Below are 23,434 nucleotides of genomic sequence, written 5' to 3'. Positions count from 1 at the left end.
AGCTCACCCAGTCCGGTGGTGGTGGTCGCCGACGCTGTGCTGGCTGGGTAGGCACCCCCAAGGACAGCAGGACCAACCGGGCCCTGTAGGTCCCGCAGTGAGTTCGCAGCTCGCAGGCGCAGGCTCAGGCGGGGTGGGGCGGGTGAGGCAAGGTTTGCAGCAGGCTCTGTCCGCTCCACAGACCGCCTCGTAAACCACAATTCCGCCAAATCAAGCTCAGGGGCCCCCAAACCCCCTGTGGCACTGTAGCACCCCCCCTCCACGAGGTCTGTTTGAGGCTGCAGGGGTTCTAGCGGGGGTTCTTGTCGTCTCGGTATTCCCCCGTAGTACGACGCTGCAGCTGCTGCCGCTCGGATCGCTTCTGTGACACTGCTGCGGTTCTCCATAGTTCTCTGCTCTGTGTTCTGCAGTTGAAGCAGCTTGAATATAAGTCATTGGTGTCGGATGCGGCGAAGGCTCTTAGCCGGGAGCAACAGGGGCGCATCTATGATGTTAGAGATAAGGCTGGCAAATTGATAGCTTGGCTGGATAGGAAAGATAGAGCAAGTCGTGTGGTGCCAGAGATTGAGACGGAGGATGGAGCCCTAGTTACCGACTCGCAGGGGATAGTGACGTGCTTCGCCAATCATTTTCACACCGTGTACTCCTCTGTGTCTGATAGACTGGAGGAGGATTCTCGTTTATTGCTTCGAGATATAGCCCTTCCAAGTCTTTCTGAGGAAGATAGGGATCTAATGGACTCGGCGATCACAGCGGATGAAATAGCGTTAGCTATGCGTTCCTTACGTTCGGGTAAAGCAATGGGCCCCAATGGTTTGCCAATTGAGTTATACAAGCTTCAGCCTGACAGGATTGCCCCGTATTTAAAGGACATGTTCATGGGGTCCCGCGATGGTGGGTTTCTCCCCCGGGATCAGCGTTTGGCTACCATAGTTGTTATACATAAAGAGGGGAAGCCACGGAATAAATGTGTTTCGTAACGGCCGATTTCATTGTTAAACGCCGAGCCAAAAATTCTTGCTAAGTTGTTAGCTAATAGACTAATCACGGTCATCGGCGATCTAGTTCATCCGGATCAATCTGGTTTTATCCCGCACCGGAATACGGCATTGAATCTTCGGCGGCTGCATGGTGTTATCGCTAGGGTGGCGACGCTGCGTGAATCGGCCATTTTGGCATCTTTAGATGCCACTATGGCGTTTGATACTGTGGAATGGCCGTATTTATGGGCGGTGCTGACTAAATTTGGTTTCGGCTCGGAGTTTATTGGCTGGGTGCGGCTTCTTTACGCGGATCCCCTCGCTTAGGTAGTGGTAAATGGCCGCGTTTCTGCAACGTTTAGTCTTGGGCGAGGTACCCGTCAGGGTTGCCCGCTGTCTCCCCTCCTGTTTGCGCTGGCGCTTGAACCCCTAGCTGCGTGGATGCGTTGGGAACCCTCTATAAAGGGTATTTATTGGTCCCCGGAACACGAAGATCGTATCTCCTTGTATGCGGATGACAACCTTTTGTACCTGACCTCTCCCAGAAAGTCCCTGATAGTGTTATGCGACGTTTTGATTTCCTTTGGTAAGAATTCTGGTCTGATTATCAACTGGGCAAAATCTTCTCTTTATGTACTAAGTGGTGATGTACCTGTTTTGCCGCGTGGCTGTCCTATCCAGATCGCACAGCAGGGGTTTAAATATCTTGGTATTTTTATTTCAATGAACCCATTGATCCGGTATGAGAAAAATCTCCTTCCCCCTTTGGCGCGGTTGAGGCGAGACGTGGTGAATTGGCGGAAACTTCCACTTTCGTTATTCGGACGTGAGGCCCTTTTTAAGATGATGTCCCTTCCTCGTTTTTTGTACACCCTGCAGAATACCCTTGATTTTGTTCCTTGTAGCTACTTCCGTATAGTTGAGGGTCTACAGAGGAAATTGCTGTGGGATGGTAGGCCCCGGATTGCACTCACCAAATTGACACTCCCCTGGTACGACGGGGGTATTGGTCTTCCCGATATTAAAAGGTACTACTGGGCGTCGCAGTTTGGGGCCATCAACTACGGTACGTATTGCCCCAGGCCAAACCCAGGTTTTGATATGGATAGGTGGTTGCTCCCTGGAGGTAATTACTATAGGGCATTATATTCCAAATCGGTAGTGAGGTCTCTGACGGTGCCGACGCGGACAGCTGTGCGGGTTTGGCAGGACGCCACCAGCGCGTTGGGGTGGAAAGATAGTTTGACCTTAGCGACCCCGCTTTTTGGGTCAGATCGGCTTGGTAAACTGTGGAACACAAAGGGATTTGACAGGTGGGATCTCATTGGTATCTCCAGGGTGAGTGATCTCTGGGTTAAGGGGCAAGTGAAGTCCTTTGTAGCCCTGCAGGCCGAGTTCAAGCTGGGAGGAACGGAGTACTTCCGTTATGCACAGATCCGTCATGCGCTGGATTCGGTCTTCCCTATGGGGGTGGAGATACCGGAGTCTGCCCCGCTGGAGGACCGTGTTCTGGATGGTTATATACCGGATAGTACCATCTTCCTAGTGTATAAAAAACTGATTAACCATAGAGCAGACCTTCTGTTGCAACTGCGAGATCAGTGGACCCGTGACGGTCTTGAACTTGATGATGAAGATTGGCTGTCCGCGATCTCCTCCCTAAAGGAGGTCGCGATTCCAGCTCGCCTGAGATTGGTCCAACTCAAAATACTACATAGAGTGTATGTCACGGGTCCCCGCTTGGTTCAGATGGGTTTTTCGGAGGAGGGTCTGTGTAGGCGGGTTTGTGGCCTGTTGGCCACGTTTATGCATATCATCTGGGAGTGTGGGAAAGTAGCCGACTATTGGTGTAGGGTCCACAAGGTGCTTCAGAAAGTTACGGGTGTGGCACTTTTGCCTGAAGCCAGGCGTTGCCTGTTGAATGTTTGGGAGCCCACTGATCATAATGTAGCCCAAACGCAATGGGTGACCTTTGGAACAATGATTGTTAAACGCAATATTGCACAAGTGTGGGGATCCCAGCGGCCTCCTACTATTGAGGGTTGGATGGATGACATGGATTGGTGTATGTTCAGGGAAAAGACTGTATACGTGGCTCGAGGTCGTCCCCGAAAGTGGCATAAAATCTGGGCCCCCTGGAATCGCTATAGAGGAGATATATGTGTGCCACCTGAAACAGTTGTACTTGATCTCCCGCTTTCCCCCTAATCTTGACTAAATATTAGATTTGAGGCCTCCTTTTCCTTCTTCCTCTCCCCCACCCCCCAATCATATCCTTTTTATACTGTTGTTTATGTACTGATGGTCCGCCCTTGTACAGTCTATTTGCTTAGTGTAATTTATTGCTACCTTGCTGTTTTCTTTGTTTATTTTTAATAAAAAGAAATATATTTAAAAAAAATACATTATATAGGGCTTTATCAATGCTGTGTGATTAAAGCATAGCCTCTCTTTGAGTTTGAGTTTAAAACATTTATTGAGCGCGCGTACACCTGGCGGTTTCATGGCGCTATGAGGTACTGAGCCCTAGAGGGTAGGGAAGTCGGGGAAGATGAGGAGGGGTGGATTATGAAGGGAAGGCTTGTGAAAAAAGAAAGGTTTTTAGGGCCTTTCGGAAGTGGGAGTATTGAGTGGAAGATCTGAGGTGGGCAGGCAGAGAATTCCAAAAGGCGGGGGCAAGTGTGGAGAATTTCGTGCCCCCCCACTTTTTACGTCTGAAGCGTGGGACTGCCAACAGGTGTTGGGAAGATGAGCGAAGTTCCCTGGCGGGGGCGTATGCCTTGATTTCCGCAGAGATAAAGGCGGGAGCTGTGCCAGCCTGGGCTTGAAAGGTGATACATCCCATCTTGAACTGGACTCGTTCTCGAATAGGGAGCCAGTGTAGGGACTTTAGGAGAGGCGTAGCGTGATGGAATTTGGCCAAGTTGTAGACCAGGCAGGCCGCCTGGTTTTGAACCAGCTGTAAACGTCGCATGCTATAGGCGGGCATACCGCAATATAGAGCATTTCCATAGTCCAAGCGGGAGACCACCATCGCTAGGACAATGAGTTTAAGGGCAGAGAACGAAAAAAAACGGGAGACTTTGCGGATGGTGCGAAGTGAAAGGAAAGAAGAGGACACCACCGAACTGACCTGGGAGTGCAGGGTGAGTTGGTTATTCAGTTTGATCCCTAACGTTTTTACGGAGGAGGAAGGGGATGGAGGGGGACCTAGTGAGGGGGGCCAGAAGAGAGAGGTCCAGGGACTGGAGCAACCACCTGTCAGAATCAACTCGGTCTTATCTGGATTTAACTTTAGGTGGTTGTAATTCATCCAGTCCCGGATGAAGATCATGGTGGACTGAAAATTCACCATGGACTCTGGGGATGGGGACAGGGTGAAAATAAGCTGCAGGTCATCCGCATAGTTAAGAACGGTGACTTCCATTTGGTGGAGGGCGAAAATAAGAGGGGCGATGTACAAATTAAATAAAAGGGGAGAAAGGGAGGAACCCTGGGGGACCCCGCATGGGCATTTCCGGAAGTCCGCCGAGAAGTCGCCCAGGCGTACTGCCTGGATGCGGTCCCTCAGGAAGGAGGACAGCCAGACCAGGGCCGAACCTCCGATCCCCGCCACCCTGACACGAGAAAGTAAGATGGAATGATCAACCGTGTCAAAGGCGGTGGAGAGGTCGAGGAGGACCAGGGCCTGGGGATGGTTGGTGTCCATACCCTCTCTGAGGTTGTCAAGGACCGATAGCACCACTGACTCCGTGGAGTGTGCGGGCGGAACCCCGCCTGCCGGGGGGCTAAAACCCCGCTCTCCTCCACAAAGGTGCTAAGCGTACGGGTGACATGGCGCTCTAGTACCTTCCCTAGGAAGGGCAATAATGAAATAGGGCGGTAGTTGACAAGGGCGGAGGGGTCGGCTCCAGGTTTCTTTAGGATGGGCAAGATGGTGGCTGTTTTTAGGGGTTGGATAACAATGCCCTGAGACAGTGAGCTGTTGAGAAGTTTGAGAGGGGGCTGCACACAGGTGGAGTAGATATGTCTGAGGATGTGAGGGGGACAGGGATCCAGGGGTGAGCATGATTTGACCGTCGAGAGGAGGGTAAGAAAGGCCTCCTCTGTCAAAGGGGGGAGGGATACGAGGCGAGCCTCGCCTAACTGACACTGGGGGTCGACAAAAGTAGGGGGGGGGGGAGGAGGGATGTTTGCTTTGATATTAGAGATTTTATCTAGAAAGTAGGTATTAAGGGAGTCGCAAAGATCCTGGGAAGGAGAAGGTTTGAGGGTGGTTCTGTCAGAGTAGGCCAGATCGTGTACTATAGAAAAGATTTCCCTGGGCTGATTTTCAGCGGCTAAAATTTTTGAGGAGAAAAAGGCGGTCTTAGTGGCCAGAATTGCTTTTTTATACTGGGATAGGAGAACGGAGTACTGGGTTTTAAGGTTTGGGGAGTAGTCACGCCTCCAGGCCCGCTCAGCATGACGTACTGAGAGTTTTAGGGTTTTGAGTTCTTCATTAAACCAGCGATTAGCGTCATTCGGACGTCTGGAAGACACCCGCCTGAGGGGAGCCACAGAGTCGCAAGCCGATAGGAGCCAGGCATTTATAGAGTCGGCTTGGGCAGAAGATGACAGTCCGTCTAGGTCCGGGATAGATGCGGAGAGTGTGACAGATAGAGCGGCCACATCCACCTTGCTCCAAGAGCGCGCGCAGGTGTTTCTGGGAAGGAGAGACTTGGTGACTGGGTTAAGGTGTAGGGAGAAGGATATCAGAAAGTGATCAGATCAGGTGCAAGGGGAGATAGACAGGGAGGCTATCGGGCAGTTGAGGGACCAAATCTGATCAAGGATGTGACCCTGATTATGAGTGGGAGAGTGAACGTGGGAGTCGAAGTTAAGGGAACGAAGGGTTTCTGAGAATTCTTTGGAAGTAGGGCATTCTGCAGGGTCGGAGGGCCAGAAGTTAAAGTCTCCTAACACCAATATGGAGGAGTTGTTGACCGCAAGGGTGGCCACTAGATCTTAGAACCCGGGGAGAAAGAGTTGAGAGGGCTGGGGGGGACGGTACATGAGCAGGCAGGTAAGTGGGACTCCGAAAGACGCTGAGCACACAACTAAAAAGTCGGCTGAGCCAATGGAGGAAAAGGTTAAGGACTGAAAAGAGAACTCTCTACGAGCAATCAGTGCGACGCCGCCTCCTGATTTGCCGGAAGGACGGTCGGTGCGCAGAGCGTAGTATGTGACGGGAAGGGTAGCTAACAAAGAGGGGAGGGAGTGGTCAGCGAACCAAGTCTCAGTGAGAAATAGTAGGTCTGGTTTGTGCAGGTTTCTCGCTGTCACATGATGGCACAACTGAGAACAATTATCCCTGAGGTTGTTTTTTAGCACTAGTTCAGTGCTTCCCAGATTTTTTAGAAAAACTTCTCACTATTTAGTACAACTAATTTTAGCGATCCACCAATGAACATGAGGCAGGCAGTTTTTTAATGTAACTAAAGCATTGTGTTGTACCGCATTGTCATTTACAGACAGCACATTTTCCATTGTAATGGTCACTAGATTTGGACAGACTTACAGTTTTACTGATAAAACTATATTGCGAACAAATGATAATGTTTGGAAATCAGGTTTCAGTGAATATTTATCACTTTGCATCAATAAAGTAAAGTGTCTTGATTTATTCTGATTCTGATAAAAATCTTTGTTTCCATCACACACAAAAAAAAAACCCAAAAAAAGATTCGATTTGGTCAAAGTGGTCACAAATTGCACACTGACTTTGATTTTGAAAACCGACCTCTGTACTAATAGGTCTGTTTAAAATATACAGAATCGGAGTAGGTCGTTATTTAACCTAGATCATCAATATTTATGAGGCAAGTAGCAAATTGTGACCAATCCAATTATGTCTGGAAATTGCTGTTAAATAAAGATATATATGTGTATGTGTATGTATATATATATATATGTGTATGTATATATATATATATGTGTATGTATATATATATATATATATGTATATATATATATATATATATGTATATATATATATATATATATATATATATATATATATATATATATATATATATATATATATGTGTGTGTGTGTGTGTGTGTGTGTGTGTGTGTATATAAATATACATATATATATATATTTTTTTAATGCAGCACATTATTCTTAAAGAAAAAAATAATAGTTAAAAGCTACAAAAACCCCATGTTCATGCACCACCGCCTACTCCTACTGCAACCAGATTTGATTGTAAAACATTAATACATACCATAAGGAATCAGTATTTGGAAGCAACACCCTAAATATGCTTCTTCTAAATGCCAATTCCTTAGTATTTCCTAAAACCCACTTAATGATTCAGAAAAACGTTTCTGAATAGTTAATAGGACTTAGTACATTTTAAAAGTTTTAAAACACTTTCTACGTAAGGCTCTTGTTGATTATTTGATGTTCTTAATGCCAGAGGGGCGCTGTGGCTCTTACACTAGGTCAGAGTCTGGAAGGGATGTAACATATGAGATATAGCTGTTGTCTCATCCAGTGAAGCCCCCGTAATCTGAACGGTTGCTTTAGTGCTTAAGCCTAAAAAATCTGCTAACTGCCTATGTGGACAGGAATGTCCCCTGCGTGGTGTACAGTCATGTTCCCCTGCCCTGAGAGCTGCATTGGGAGGTGTGGTATTCGATTTTAGACCTAGCCTCACACTATGACCTGGGTGCGGAACTAAGAGTGCCTTCATTTTTGCAGACAGTGAACTACTGTCCCGGTCATGGGTTTAGAATGTAGGTTGGTGGTAGAATACCATGCATTGTGAATTACTAGTTGTGGCAAGACCTTTTAAAACTTTTCACATGAGTGGAGGTCTATTGGCCCACTCAAGTAAAGTTTCCACTCAAGTAAAGTTTCACTTTTATACACTAATCTACACCCTAGGGCTAACATCCGAGAGTATAGTGTACTTATTTGTGTATGTGACATCTATTGTAAATGCATTATGTGTATATGTGAGTGAGAGTAATGGAGGCCTGTGGAATCCATTTTGGATACCCTGGCCTGTTTCGTGCGCAAGGTTGTTTTCCCAGACAGTGGAAGTGTATTGCTGGCATTCCTGAAGCTGGATTGAGGAGACTTAGACAGTGAAGTAGGAGAATGGAGACAAAGCTATAACTCGACTAGCCATGTTGCTAAGATGAGGTATTGATTAGCTTTCCCGTAGCACTGCCATTTGAGGTATGGTGGGAATGAAGGGTGGGACAGCAGTCTCTTGTTCACAGTGGCAGGTGAGGCCAGCCTTTTGGGTTTCCCCTGATCACTTTTCAGTGTTGATGATAGCCAGGTACAGAATGCTAATGCCTCGGTGTCTCTGTTGTGCGCACTGCAGCATAGAGACTATCCCGCTGTGAGGAGTGTAGGAGAGTAGGATCTGCTTCTTATAGTTACCCCCACTTTTTGGCTGATGCATCACTGTTTTCGACTTAGACTGACTGGGATCCTGCTATTCGGGAGCCCAGTCTATCTGCTTTCTCCTCTAAATTGATTGCATGTACTTTAGGTACACTTCAGATTGGATACTGGGGTGCCCTTATCAGTCCATAGTATATGGTACACCATGTACCCAGGACATAGGTACGCCAGAGGCCTCCCAGGGGCTGAAGCATGTATTGAGCCACCCCTGAGAGGCCATTCAAAATGACACCACAGGTCTGCTACTGCAGCCTGTGTAAGGTGGTGCATGCACCCCTTACTTAGATATAGGTTACCTATATCTATTCTAAATCACTGAACATATACACCTATGAGTCACACCTATGGCAGGCCTTATCAATCCTGAAGGCAGGGTGCTGGGTTTTATGTGAGGTGCCCCTACATGAGCAGAGCCCCTCTGCAGCCTTTGGAACCTATTTTCCAGGGTTGTCTGTGATGCAGCCAACCATATATATTTAACTGCATTATAACCTCGCGGTAAAAGCGAACTTTAAAACGGCTGCTTAGAAACATGTCGTGTTTGGTGTCAAACACCTTGGTATTCTACCTCCCCCAAGTAATTGGCAGGGGAGGTAGGATTCCACCCTTCTAGAGGGACTTATGTGAAACACCGGTACACCCGGTACCAGCTTTCTCGACCTGGGCATCACAAAATGAATGCTACCAGTGACAGACACGAGTCTGCCCTCCTGCTGCTGAGTCAAGCTCGAGCAGGGGAAGGCCTGAGAATAGGTTTCCTGTCACAGGGAGGTGTGACCGCCTCCCAGACAGGCTTTAGTGTATTAGGGCTGGGTGGGTGCACTCTGAAAGTGCCAGAGTCTCTGTACTGGGGGCACATTTGGTGTCCCTGTGCATAGTCCAGCTCAAACCGGTTGCAGGAGCCATTTGCTCCTGCTCTGGTGCAAAACTGGACAAAGGACATGGGTGTAGCCACCCCTCTGTCCGGACCCTCCCATAGGTGGGTCCCCAGAGTTTGTCCAACCCCTTCCTTGGGTATAAAGTAGGAAACCTGACTACAGGACTTTATATTTTACGTGGACTAAACTATGCAAGCAGAAACCAAGTACTTCGAAGGTCTACACTTCGCTGGACGACAGAAGAATCTCCCTTGGAGTAAAGGAGTTACTCCCCTGCAGCAGCAGGTACCTCAACGCATGTGACCGGTTTGCATCTCCCGAGGACTCCTAAGATTTCTGCAACACAGGAGGTGGGTTCCCGAGCATCTCGGAGGTCGATGTGCTCTCTCAGCAATCCTGAGACCAGTATCCCTCATGGGGACCATGCAACCCGAGGCCCTGTGCACCGGGTACTTTTGCAGCAGCATATGCTTTTTGGCGATCCCTAAGGCTGTGCTTTGGGCTACGTGTAGTCATGACCCAGGGTAGTATTTCCACTAAAGATTTCCGGCCTACACTCCACGAGTGTTCTGTGGGCTGGTATTTATTGATTCAGCTCGAGGTCCCTTCGCGATCCCTGGTCCGTTGGCCTGTTGGTCCCTGTGAAGGTAACTGATTTCCTGTGGGCTTCCCTGGTTGCTCCAGACGTGGCTCTGCCAGCGTGGGTTTCAATTGCCAAGGCTTGTTGGTGTCCAATCCGGGCACTGACCCCTCAGCACTCGACCTCCTTCGTGGGACAGCTCACCTCCGGACTTTGGTAGTCGTGGATTTCTCCTGGTCCCCGTGGCTGCAGAGTCAAGCATCCTATCTTCACACCTGAAGCACCCGACATCGGTGGGCATTTGTGTACCTAGCCTCTGGTCCCACCTGAAGTGACCCAGAATCTGTCCCCTCAGCTTTCAGGTTCTTCTCACCTTGGATCCAGGGTTGGATTCCACAGGACACTTTTCATCTTCCTGGCAGCAGCACTTCTTCGCATCATGCCATTGAAAACGACGAGGGTTTCCGACACCACTTGACCCCTATGCACCAGGCTCCTCTGGGATAGATAACACGGGTACCTCGGTACTCACAAGGGTGCTGGCCTTAGAACCTTCTATTTTCCAAAGGGTTTGCTTGAAGTCCTCTCCGAAGAGTCCTTAAACTATAATTTTCCAACAGCGACTTTCCCATAGAGTTGTACGGAGCTCGCGTCTGTGTTCATACACTGCACCCGTCCTCCGTGGGCTTCCTGTGACACTCCTTTGGATCCTGTGGTTCCTTGGGGTCCCAGCGATTCTACATGCTCTAGGCACTGTGCCTAGTGAAGTCGTTGTTGTTATACCATTTTATTAGTATTTGGTTCGGTCTCCCCCTGGAGCCCGCTGTGTATTGTGCTATTTACTGTCGTTCTATTGATTAAGTATTGTGTGCCTTGTGCTCTAATCTCATAAAGAGGTTAGTAGAGAGTGTTTAGTAATAAATACATATATTTTATATAACATGTGTGTGGTTCTGAGCTGGTAAAAAAGCTGCTTTACATTTCTTCGAGACTTAGCCTGAAGGCAGCTCTTCACAGCTACCACTAGGATAGCTTTCTATAAAGGTTGTCTTTGACCTAATCACAATAAGGGTTGTTTGGACTGGTACAAGGTGTTCACTTTAATTAGTTGACAGCATACACCAGGCCAACTTCTCACAAGCAGCATCACTCCACACAGGCTGTATGTGGAGAAAAGCCAAAAAAGGATACTTAGAAGAAGAACTAACCTACACCGGTTCTGAAAATCTAGACAGCAGAACCACTTTTCAATCTACTTTCATCATATAAAAGTGGGAGCCAGTGGTCTGCTTGCTATTCCAGTTGCAAGTTCTCTTTGAACAAGGAAGCGGGTTCTCCATAGAGTACTCATAGGACTGCTGTCCAATTAGAGCTCAAATCCCCCTGCCAGACAGTTACCAAGGTACCCAGATGTGAAAGGTAATCACCTCAAGGCTTGCTAGAAGTAGTTGTTCTTGAGACTAGAAGAGCACAGAAGACAGCCTGACGTTTGAGAGAGGGAAGGAGCCTGCCAACACTGTAGGAGGTGTGACTGTCCAAAGGAGAGCGAGAAGCAGCAACACCCTGTTACTCTTGGAGTCTGCCAGGAGAAGGAGGGTGGAAGAGAGCAAAATGCGAGCCCCAGGAGTGGTAACCACCAGTCTCCCCGATATTGCAGTCTCAGGCCAAAATCGCTGTTCTGCTGCCGTCGGTGCTGTACCAAGAAGTGAGACGGGGGCAAACCTTGCTGCTAAGCAAAGACGACAGATAGGCATCTAGGCTCATTGCAGACAACCTTTATTACTGCCTTCAAAGTGCTGAGGTGGATGTCACGAAACCAGCTTAAATATAATGAAGGGAGAACTGAGATTCTTACTCTGTTTTGAGATTCATTGGTTTGGAACCTCAGATTTTGGTCTCCCTCAATGGGCGGGATACCTTTCCCTGGTTAGTGCACTAAAATAGCAGGTGTTCATTTTGACTGGCATCTCATCATGGCTGAACAACTTAATTAAGTGTTGAGAAGCTGTTTGCACCAACTAAGCATCTTAAAGTGGATCATACATCTCTTTTCCCTGCCTCAGATATTAAAATTTTGATTGCGTTAGTATCACCCTGACGTGAGTACTGTAATGACATCTATCTTGCAATACCTACAAAAGCATTGAAACAACTGCAACTTATACAGAACCTGGCAGCAAGCCTAACCTTGAATCTAAAAAGGTTTGGCTATCTCATCTGTGTTGCCTAAACTTCACTGGCCTCCGGTCAAACATAGGCATGTATAAACCACATTGCCTGGTCCACAAAGCATTTTATGAAGGTTGTCTGAAACCTTTCTCTCAGAGGCTCCTGATCATCAAACCTAATCACCATTTAACAACAGAAAAAACTTCTTTGGATAATGTACCTAAAGTTTTACGAGCTACCTCGGGAGGAAGCGTTTTTTGGGCAGCTGCTGTCCATCACCTTGCGACCAGAGCCTTCCCTGTCACAATTTAGTAAACTTTTGAAAACATGGCTTTTTCCAACTTGTTAGACATTAACTTGAGTTTTTTGTGTTAAGCAAGCTTTCCTATTTGTATCAAGCGATTTCGGAGGACCAAGGTACCTTTGGGTAAATGCTGCACTGTATATTTCTTAAAAGTACAAGTGTAGCTGTGGCGGACCATGCTGCTGTGACTGAGAAATGCAGTGATCAAGAAGTGCACCTGCCGATGTGAGACACCCTTTCAGCTGCAATGCATTACTATGTACCCAGAAATAAGTTGGAAGACGAGAGAAACCTCCACCGCCCTGTGGGCATTGCCATAGTCGAGGCAAATGGTGATGAAGGCATGGGTGACGGTTGTTCTGGTGTTTGTTGGAATCCATCTGAAGATTCTTTGAAGCATGTGAAGTCTGTGGAAGCAGGAGGATGTGCCTGCGTTAACTTGTCGTTTCATGGTCAGTTGGCTGTCGAGAATGATGCTGAGATTGCATGCATGGTCTGTCAATGTGGGTCTCAGTTCTGCGGACTAATATTTTGGTCATGGTGTTGCAGTAGTTGGTTTTGGCGTTGGAGGGCGCCTCAGTGAATGAGAGGACCAGTTGGGTGTCCCCTGGGTAGGAGACCGTGTTGAGTCTGTGGGATCTGACGACATCAGTGAGGGAGATCATTTAGATGTTGAACAGGGTTGGGCTGAGGGATGATCCTAATGGTACACCACATATGATGTATTTGGGCGTGGAGGTGAAGGGAGGCAGTCAGATGCTCTATGTGCATCCTGTGAGGAAGGAGGTGATCCACTTGAGGGCGTTTTGCTGTATGCCTATGTTGTGGAGTCTGTCGATGAGGGTGTTGTGGGAGACTGTTGAATGCCGCAGAGAGGTCGAGGACAATCAGGACCAGGGTTTCTCCATGGTCAAAGAGTGTTCTGATGTTGTCAGTGGCGGCGATCAGCGCAGTCTCAGTGCTTTGGTTGGCATGTTATCCTGACTGACTGGCATCCAGTAGGTGGTTTTGCTCCAAGAATTCAGTGAGATGCGGGTTGATGGCATTTGAAAACTTTGACCGGGTAGGGGAGCAGGGAGATCGGACGATAATTTTTTAGATCGTTGGGGTCAGCGGAGGCTTTCTTTAGGAGGGGTCTGATGTCTGCGTGTTTCCATTTGTCTGAGAAGATTGCTGTGGAGATGGAAGTGTTGAGGATACTGGTGAGTTGTGTACTGATAGGGTTCGTTGGGAGGTTTCAGAGGTGGTGGCGGCGGGGGTCGGTGGGCACCCCGAAGTGGATGGAAGACATGATGGCTGAGGTGGTAAGGGCAGTGAGTGGTGACCAGGTGGTGATGGTTTGGCGGGTGTTCGCTGGGTGGTTGAGGTCGTCGGGGATTATTGTGTGATCTCGCTGTGGAAGTAGTCTGCAAGGGTGTTGGAGAGTTCTTGGGTGGGTGGATGGTGTTCTCTATGACTGTCGAGTTGGAGAATTCTTTGAACTCTTTTTGGACAGAAGACCCCGCTGTGTTCTCTCGCAATAGATTTGTGCCTGGCCGGACTATGGCTGCTCCTGCGAACAGCACATCTCCTCCCAAAAGTGGGATTAAGTGAAGACGCATTGCCAGTTCTCTGCCAGCTGCGATTTGATTACAGAGACCTGCAATTGATGAGACTTTAACAGGACTGTAACAAACAGAGTGCTGCTCCTGCTGAACAGGAATTCATGCTCCACACATATTCTATATAAAGGTAGGATCTGCTTTTATGGTTACCCCCACTTTTTGCTTGGTGTCAGTGTGTTTTTGACCTAGTCTGCTAGGATCCTGCTAATCAGGACCCCAGCAACTCTCCCCTGAATTGCCTATAGTAAGAACTTTGGTACCATCACAATTGGCTACTGGTGTACCCTTGTTAAGTCCCTAGTATATGGTACTATGGTACCCAGGACATTGGTACGCCAGGGGTCTCCCATGGGCTGCAGCATGATTGTGCCACCTGTGGGAGTCCACTTAAACTGTGACTACAGGCCTACCATTACAGCCTGCGTGAGTTGGTACTTTCACCTCTGACGACAGATATAAGTTTCCTTATATCCAAGGTCACTGCACTTAGTCCTGAGGGCAGGGTGCTTGGTTATAAGTGTTGGGATGACCCAGCATGAGCAGAACACCCCTACAATCCTCGGAGTCGATTCTCCAGGCTTTGTAAGTGCGGTCAGCCAATTTAATACATTCAGTGGACATCAGTCAGACCACCAAGCTCTCTGGGGTTGGGTGTTGGGTAAAGAAACTGGGGTCCCCAGGAGCAGGGTGATGACACCGGGCAATTGTCCTATGCACAGGAGCCCATGTGCATGGCTTGGACCAAGCTCCGAGTATGACATTGGTATGGGCTTCATTAAAGGAGAGTAACAGTTTGTATGGGAGAGTAACAGTTTGTATGGGTGACTACCGGCTGAAGCACCTCTGTCACGACGGTCGTCTTCACTGCTACTAAGGGCAACGGAAGGTCCATGACCTCAGCCGCCCTACGTACCACCATAGCGAATGAGGCACCTTCCACTGTAGCCACGGTAGGGGGCAAGACCAGGCCAGTGTCCTGTGGCATCTACTACTTCCTCATACCAGTTGTCCTCAGTGTCATCTAGAGGATGCCGTTATCCATAAGGGTCCCCAGACCCTCCGTATTGTCTCTCGCCCCAGGCCTGTCGAAAGAAAAAGGCACTGACTTTGGCCCAGAGGGCATGGTCCCAGTCTGCGTCAAATCACGCCCGTCCGTCTCCATGTCAGATTTGGAAATGATGATGGGGATGGAACTGCCGTTGGGAATTGGTGGCACCAGCCCTGGAGCGGGCACTGAGGAAGGTCTCGGTCTCACAGGCATCTCCACTCCAGAACCAACACTGGATCCATGGGCCTCGACTGGTGCAGTGGGCACACCAGCTGACAAGGATTCAGTGGGGGCCCCTTCGAGCCCATGGGACCCAAAGGTGCTCCAGAAGGGACAAGCCACCCAACTATGAGTTGCTGGCCTCATAACATTCTTTTAACTGGGTGGGCGTCACTCTGAAAAAGTCAGAGAAGCATGGAGTGGACCCTGACTGGAGTGCCAATGCTCCTGTGCCTAGCAGAAGGCTTTGACGGGCACGTCAATGTCGAAGACCTCTTTCACTTCTTAAATTTCATCTTGTGGTGGGACTTACCAGACGACTTCAAACAAAACGACCGCCAGGCGCGGCTCTGCGAGCTGTCCTGGGAGCTTCTGAGGACCGGGGCATTGAGCATCGCAGGGTCATCCAAAGCGAGGTGGCAAGGAACTTGAGGGATCGCTCCCTCAGCGCCTTCGAGAGCATGGCGCAGCAGTCCTCGCAGGTCTTTGAGTCGTGGTCCCTCTCCAAGCACCACAGACTGAACGAGTACAGGTCCATCACAGACATCTGCCTTTGACAGGCACCACATAGTTTGAAACCAGCCGCTTTCTTTTGGGACTACCTGTCACACCAGTAGAACAAATCTCTCAAAAAAGTCTGACAAAAAGTAGAGAGAAAAACTGTCAAAAAGCGACTGAGCGTAGCTTTTCACTGATCCATGCTTCTGGTGCGTATAGGAAAGAACTTGCATCTGCATGCCGGGATGGTGCCTATATAGGTACTGAACACGTAATTTCCGGCACAGATGCCACTGAAGCGGTGCCGAATGACACTACCTACTGGCACACAGGGGTACTGCTCAGAATATTCTGGATCCATTCTGACGTCTGAGGAATATTCTAAGGATAGGAATTCTGTGGCTTTAAACCTCTATCACACATGAAGCACCAATTGCCCAACGAGCACTGAGGGCTGGGAGACGAGATAAATGCAAGCAAGGCAAAATGAGTGAAGTGATTGGCCAATTACCAGGCCCTATGCCCACAGTACACGACAGATCGCCATAAACAACGGGTTCTGGGGGACACCCAGATCAAACTATGCACAGACAGACAGTGTGCTCTGAGAGTTCTGGGCCATGAGGGCTGGGCACCCTAGTCATTTCCTACACCCAGATCCCACTGCTGACATCTGAAGGCAAGGTGTAGAATGTGGGGGCTGCAGGGGAAGGATTGGGCACATGGTCAAGGGTTTGTGGAGTGGACTGAAACCAAAAGGCCTTGCAGGGCCAAGCGGCCAAAAGGGCCTTCTTGTCAGACTGGCTGTCAAGGCAGTAGTTCTTAGGTAACTTATAAACTGATGTTTGCATCACAGCCAGGGAGGTGTCCAGACAGGCAGTCTATGTACTAATGCAGTGGTACAGCAGCCTAAGCCCTGGTGGATTTGGCTCTTAAGCATTCTAGAGGCTCTGCCAAAAAAAAAAGAAACAAGAGGATGCCCAACAGATTTGCTTGTAGGAGGTCAATCTTCAGAAAACCAGAACACAGACTTGTCAAAGTTAAAAGACTTCATATGTAGAGTCCCTGCCAGAAAGAGCATTGCTTTGCTCTATGCAAGGAATTCAGACATGCAGGCCAATTTATATTTTGGCGGGCAGAACAACAAAGTAAATGACTCCGTCACACTGACGGAGTACCCGGCCACCAAACTAAAAAATTGCAGCCAAGCCAGCTGCCATTTCTTAAGACTTGGCAGGGGCCGCAGTCCCTACCACTAATCTATAAATAAGCCACATGTTTTTTAATTCTAAAATGCAGCTGGAGTTGTTCATCTTCGCCAAAGGAGACAGTTACCCTGTTCTCTATCAGAACAATAAGTCCTCACCTTCCATCCCGGTCACTTAAATCCTTGACTCACTTGCTGGTTACTGGTAAACTAGATCATTGAATAGCCTTCAGTAAATGGAAACCACATTACTATTTCTTATCTCTGTATGAGATCACCTTTGCCTACCAACCTTATTTAATATCCCCATATAAAAACCCACCAATTCCTTCTAACACAGATTGGCCTATAAGAACTTCCATGTCACTCAGAACCCCTTCCCTATCAAAAAGTCAGTTACGCCATCCTGACTTGACATCTGGGCTCCTACAATGATAATCGCCATAAAGTTTTTCAACTGCCATACATCTGATCCTGATCTGGATCCTTTAATCTTCCAGATCCACTTGACTGAGCTCACTCCCAAGCAAACAAGACCATACCTACATCCACATCTCCTGTCGACTCTAAGCCCACAGAGCCCAGCCTTTTGATCGTGCACTGTGTGGTGATGAGGGAATGGTGTTCTCAGGATTCACTTATATCCTTTCAAATCCACAGATCGTGCAAGTCAAAAATGCTTTTCATTAATAAGAGGAGAAGCTCTGTTTTTATGATTCTACCACACCTTATATTAGATATGTGGCTCCTACCCTACACACATTGCTTTGTGTTGTTGAATTTTTAGCTACGTCCTCCGATGCATTGATGCAAAATATAGGAGATGCCTTCTCTACAGTTTCTTCATGTGCATCTAGGGATAGCCAGAAAAAAAATTTGCTTTTGCAGGAGACTATTTGTCCATCTGTAATAATCCCCACATCATCCCAAGGGTTAGCAATACTCTTTCTTTCTATACCGCTTAAAATTTTCTTCGGAAAAAGGAAGCCAAAACGCTTAGCGAATCTGTCACTGCATAATGGAAGCCTTAAAAAACAAAGTTGTAGCCTGCAAATCAGATTGCTTGGATACTTATCTTACAATTGCAGACAGGACAAAAACCTTCTCGCCCAAGTATATTTTATAGTCTTCAAATGTTTCAAAGTTATTAACAAATCAGAAAAGCAATTTTTCTCAGCCACTAGTATTTTTTTTAACCACATTGCAGTCTATTGTGTTTGTGCTCAGTGTGGAACAACTGATAGACAACAACCTTATGCAAATCAGCCTTGGTCCTACTCTGCCAGGCCATGTTCCCCTTTGAAGAGGAACAAAAGCAACCCCCCAGACAAGTGAGGCATAGCCATAGCCTCAGAAGTACTATTGAAGACACACACTCATAACGACCAACCTAGAAGTTATAGATGTGTAAATGAACGATAAAGTTTAAATTAGAAATGAAGCATTCAAAGCACTCACACGCCTAACTGTACATTTAAGAATATACATATGTAAAAAAAAAAAAAAGCATGGCAAGGTTTTAAAATAAAAATACTTACTCCATACATTCCAATTCCTGGGCCTCTATTGTGAAGCCAGTACAGGTAGATAGGTTTCCCAAAGATCATCACTGGAGCAGAAATACACATAAGAGCGACCAGAAGCCTCTGAATAACTTTCTGTTGAAAGGAAATAGAATTTTTTTAAATCACATTATAAAATGCACAGCAGAGAAAATGAGTGCATGTCTTTGCCACGAATAATGTGACCAATCTACTTTTAGATTTCTGTAGATGAATTCATTATCAATTGATTATTATTTGAGCTTGTCATGTAAGTATCCGCTTGAAACATATTAAATTTAATTTTGTTTTATTGTTGCCTTGGAACACACCCTACTAGGTACTAATGTGTGTCCCAGTATCTGTGCTAGATGATGATGATCATAACTAGTAAATCTGTATTTGGCTAAAAAAACATTAAAGAATTCAGTACAATTCATACAAAAAATCTGCATTAAATAAATCACAATACAATTAGGAGCAATGAGCAGCATTCAAACATGTAAGACATTCGGTCAACAGTCCATGTGCAATACGCAAAGAACAGGAACCAATGGCAACACTGTGCAACCAGGCAATTAGATCACAAAGTGATTTGTGCTCAGTGTTCATTATAACCGCCATGGAAATGGTACTCTCTAAAATTTCTGAAAGGAGGCTTTGAAACCACCCCGCACACTCAGCTAATATTACAGATAAAATTAATTAAAATGGTCCTCAAGTAAAATCACATACCACGATATAGTCCATACATAGATCTCGGCGGGTCGTTGAAATAGTTTGTATATCTAAAGCATTACTTTCAGATGGAGAATACAGATTTCAGGAAGTTTTGTCTTCTATCTATTTAAAGAAATGTATGCAATGAACTATCAAACTTGCTCACTAGATTACGCAGCCTTACTGTGACTGCGACAAATTTATATACCGTATGGCACACCGTAACAGAGTCTATTGGTTGTAAATAAAATAAGGCTGGTCTGCATCTTCTGGTATTAAGTAATCTAAGTAGGGGAATTAATGTCCGTTGGTGCTCTGTATAATTCGAAAAAGAATTGTAGCAGAGACTCTGTAGATACAGAGTCACAAGAACAGGGAACCAAGTCCGTGCCACAACAAGCTTCTTTAGGGTAGGAGAACCAGCAAATGGCCAATATTAAGGCGGAATCAAGAAATAAAGGAGACCCGTATCCAAAACCAAGAATGGGATTGGGTAGCAAAAACAATCAATATCAGACAGACCGGGCCATGACAGTCGGAAGATCGAATTAGAAATGCCTCAAAAACAAAGCCGCCGCTAAAACTGTGTTCTTGGAACATAAACGGGCTAGGTGCAAAAACTACCAATAAAGACCTATTGTTATACTTCCAGCAGTATGACCTAATTCTATTACAAGAAACCTGGTTGGCAGAGCCGTTCCATCTTCAGGGCTTCAAAACATACCATCTCCCAGCCAGGAGAACTTCAAAATTCGGACATCAGAAAGGAGGCCTAACTACATACACCTCTAAAAAACAATAAATACTGCAAAAAAACTGCTGAATAAAAACATCTGGAACGGAAAATGGAATCACTGCAGTCCAGCTGGAAATATTAACCCCGGGATCTATCAGACAAGAGTTAATCCTGGTCAATACCTATCTGCACCCGAAAGGGAAAAAAAACGGTGCAAAATCCCTGGTGTTGGAACTGTCCAAATTAATAACGGAAGTTGAAACTCCGAACCTTATTGTATCGGGAGACTTTAATATGTTTCTTTCAAAGACCATAGGAAAGAAGCATCCAACAGAAGATTACTTGCATGTAAGTGGGATCCCTCCATTGGAAGAGTGCCCATGGGGCAAACAAACAAATTTATCAAAAAGCCTAATAGAGGATCTAACAAATCTGGGCCTGATTTCGATAAATGGGCGATCACCGGGGGACCGACCCCAAGCAGCTACTTTCCACAACTCAAACTCAGCGATCGATTACACCTTCTTATCTTATTCAATTTTTACATTGGTACACGATTTTAAAAATCGGCACACCTGATTGCAGCGATCACCTCCCGCAAGAATTGACACTGAGGGCACATGGGACAGCACTAACATTTCCAACTAATGTACAAAAGTTAACAACCTCGTCAAATCGTAAAAGAATTAAATGCAAAACTAGTGACTCAGAAAAACTTGCACAGACAAGCCAAAAAAAATTACCCGCTCGGCCGATAAGTAACCCAGAAATTCATCCTCAGACACCCCAAACCTGCACATTAACACTAATAAAAACTGCAATCAACAGAACACTTCGCGGGGTTCGGAAAGATGGGAGCAATAACAATCTACTGACCGAATTGAGGTCACTAAAGCTCAAAAAGAACAAAATCCTGTGGCGAATAAAACAGGACTCCACCGAAAAAACATGGGCGAAACTGCTTTACGACTCCAGAAATAACTACAGCGCGAGATTCTGGAATAATGTTAACAAAATAGAGAATCCAAACGCCCCCGGAGTGAACTCCTACATTACGGAGGAGATCTGGGTAAAACATCTATCCAACCATTTTAACAATGAAAAATCTGACAAAGCTTACCAAAACCCAGAGTCCCGGGAGGAGAGCACGAAGACCTTAAAGCCTCCAGTCGAGGAGTCCAACTTCCCAGGTTCTATATTACAGTTGAAGGGACGAATTGCGAAAGGCCGGAAAGAGGGAGCCTCAGGCCCAAACGGAATCCCCCCTATCCTCTACAAGCAAGAACCAAATTATTGGGCCGAGTAACTGCTCCCGCTCTTCTTAGAAATCTGGATGGCAGAACAAATCCCGAACGCTTGGAAGGGATCAATTATTGCACCAATCTACAAAAAAGGCAACAGGAGTGATGCCAATAACTACAGGCTCATTGCCTTTATAGACATAGATGCCAAATATTTCTTGGGGCTTCTATTAGAGCGTCAAATAAAAAAATAATCCCCATTAATCAGACCGGATGCCAAAAAAATCAAGGGACAACAGCAAACATTCTAGCCCTTTCCCTGCTGATAGACGCCACAATTAAACATAAAAAAAACATTATATGTGTGCTACATCGATTACTCAGCCGTGTTTGATAGCATAGATAGAGGAAAACTGTGGGGAAAGCTTTCAAGTTGTGATATAGACCCCAAACTGTTGAATCTATTGATTTTACTGCATACAGAAACCTGGATCCAAATTAAACTGGGGGCTGGCAATTGTCTATCAAAAGAAATACCGACTACAAAAGGGTTGAAGCAGGGGTGCGTTCTCGCACCGACCCTGTTCAATCTCTTTTTGTCCGACCTTTCCGAAGAACTTGATACCTGTAATCATCACGCCCCAAAGCTAGGGGCTTCACCTTTTCCAACTTACTGTATGCGGACGACTTAATATTAATAAGCCAAACTCCCGTAGGCCTTCAACACCTTATTAACGCAACAAGCAATTTCTCCGAAAAGAATGAGCTAAGTATAAATTCAGAAAAATCAAAGGTGATGATATTAAATCAAAAACCTAAAAAGCAACCCCCTCAATGGTTTCTGCACGACAAAAAGATAGATGGAAACAGTCAAAGAATATAAATACTTGGGTATAATCTTCGACTCGAAAGGCTCATTCAAGCAACAAAAAACGGCAATTAAGAACAGAGGGATCTCACTGGCCATCGCACTAAAAAGCATTAAAAACACAATAGCGGGCCCAAATTTTATCCCCCTGCTAGATATACTACAAGCAAGATTACTGCCATCGATAACCTACGGCAGCGAATGCATGAGAGGGAGAGACGAGGTCACCTTAGACAAAGTAATAAGCAAAACTATGCGAATACTTCTCAGTCTCCCTCAGTACACTTCACCAGCACAGCTAAGGCTTGAGTTCGGCTTACAGAAGCAACAAATAGCACGCAAGGGTGCTTATGCAAAAAGCTGGCACAAAGTAAAGAGTGCTGAAATGGGCACTCTGAACACTTACCTTTGGAAAGAGCTGGAAAAAAATATGGACTCCCCCGCAATGGTCTATCTCCAAGCAGCTATAAACTCCCTCGTGCTAAAAGATCTATGGGATTCGAGCTGTTCACACAATGCTTTAAGCGCCTCGTTAATAAATCTGTGAAAATAACATCCTTGGAAGAAGATAAAGCAGCACTAACCAGGAGGACTCACGGGTGGTTCGTGATCCAAAGCTACACCAGGCCCTTACCACAGACATACCTGGGCACTGGCTTCTCAAGGAAGGCGAAGGAAGCCTTTCTGCGGTTGAGGATGGGGGTAATACCATCAAAAGAACATCTCCCCCTGTGGAAACGCTTGGATTCTAATCCTAAGTGTAGACTCTGCGATGACCCAAAGGAGGACGTTCTGCACTTGCTATGTAGCTGCAAAGCTTTAGATTGTGCTCGAAGGAGTCAATTAACACAGCTTTGGAACCAAAGACGTTTGCGAACCCGCAGACAAGCTCTGTTGACCAGCTTTAAGGGAGAAGACATCCAATTAGCCTGCAGACTGGTTCGCCTTATGAAATTAGTTAACACAGCCCTAAATCCAGAGGCTAGTGAATGAACTTGATACATTCAGAACTGCTTTTGTACATTTATACATTCCTATTTTGATATTTATAAATAATGCAAATTTCGAAATGCTTTTTAAATCAATGCTTTGTACTGAACTAGCCTGTACCCTTTTTAACTTTCTACCTCTTTTATCCGCTTTGCAAAAAGTTATCAATTATGTATTTTTTCTTTTTTTTTTCTCCTTTTAGATTAATTGCAAAGATTTTTATTAATCGTGCAATAAAGAAAAATTACTATGTCAGATGGAGAATACAGATTTCAGGAAGTTTTGTCTTCTATCTATTTAAAGAAATTTATGTAATGAACTATCAAACTTGCTCACTAGATTACGCAGCCTTACTGTGACTGCGACAAATTTATATACCGTATGGC

At 46.2% G+C, this 23,434-nt stretch overlaps 1 protein-coding gene across 1 annotated transcript in view; it reads right to left on the bottom strand.

The window, feature by feature from the left end:
- ATP6V0A2 (ATPase H+ transporting V0 subunit a2) overlaps positions 1–23,434 on the bottom strand; it is a 420,906-nt gene that overhangs the window by 36,011 nt on the left and 361,461 nt on the right. Inside the window, exon 16 of the mRNA XM_078667621.1 lies at positions 18,491–18,610. Coding sequence (XP_078523747.1) covers positions 18,491–18,610 — 120 coding nt within the window. The remainder of the gene's footprint in view (positions 1–18,490; positions 18,611–23,434) is intronic.

The sequence above is a fragment of the Lissotriton helveticus genome, chromosome 11 (genome assembly GCF_964261635.1).
Source record: "Lissotriton helveticus chromosome 11, aLisHel1.1, whole genome shotgun sequence".
Lineage (NCBI taxonomy): Eukaryota > Metazoa > Chordata > Amphibia > Caudata > Salamandridae > Lissotriton > Lissotriton helveticus.
Note: the sequence above shows the minus strand (reverse complement) of the source record. Positions and strands in the feature narration are given on the sequence as shown.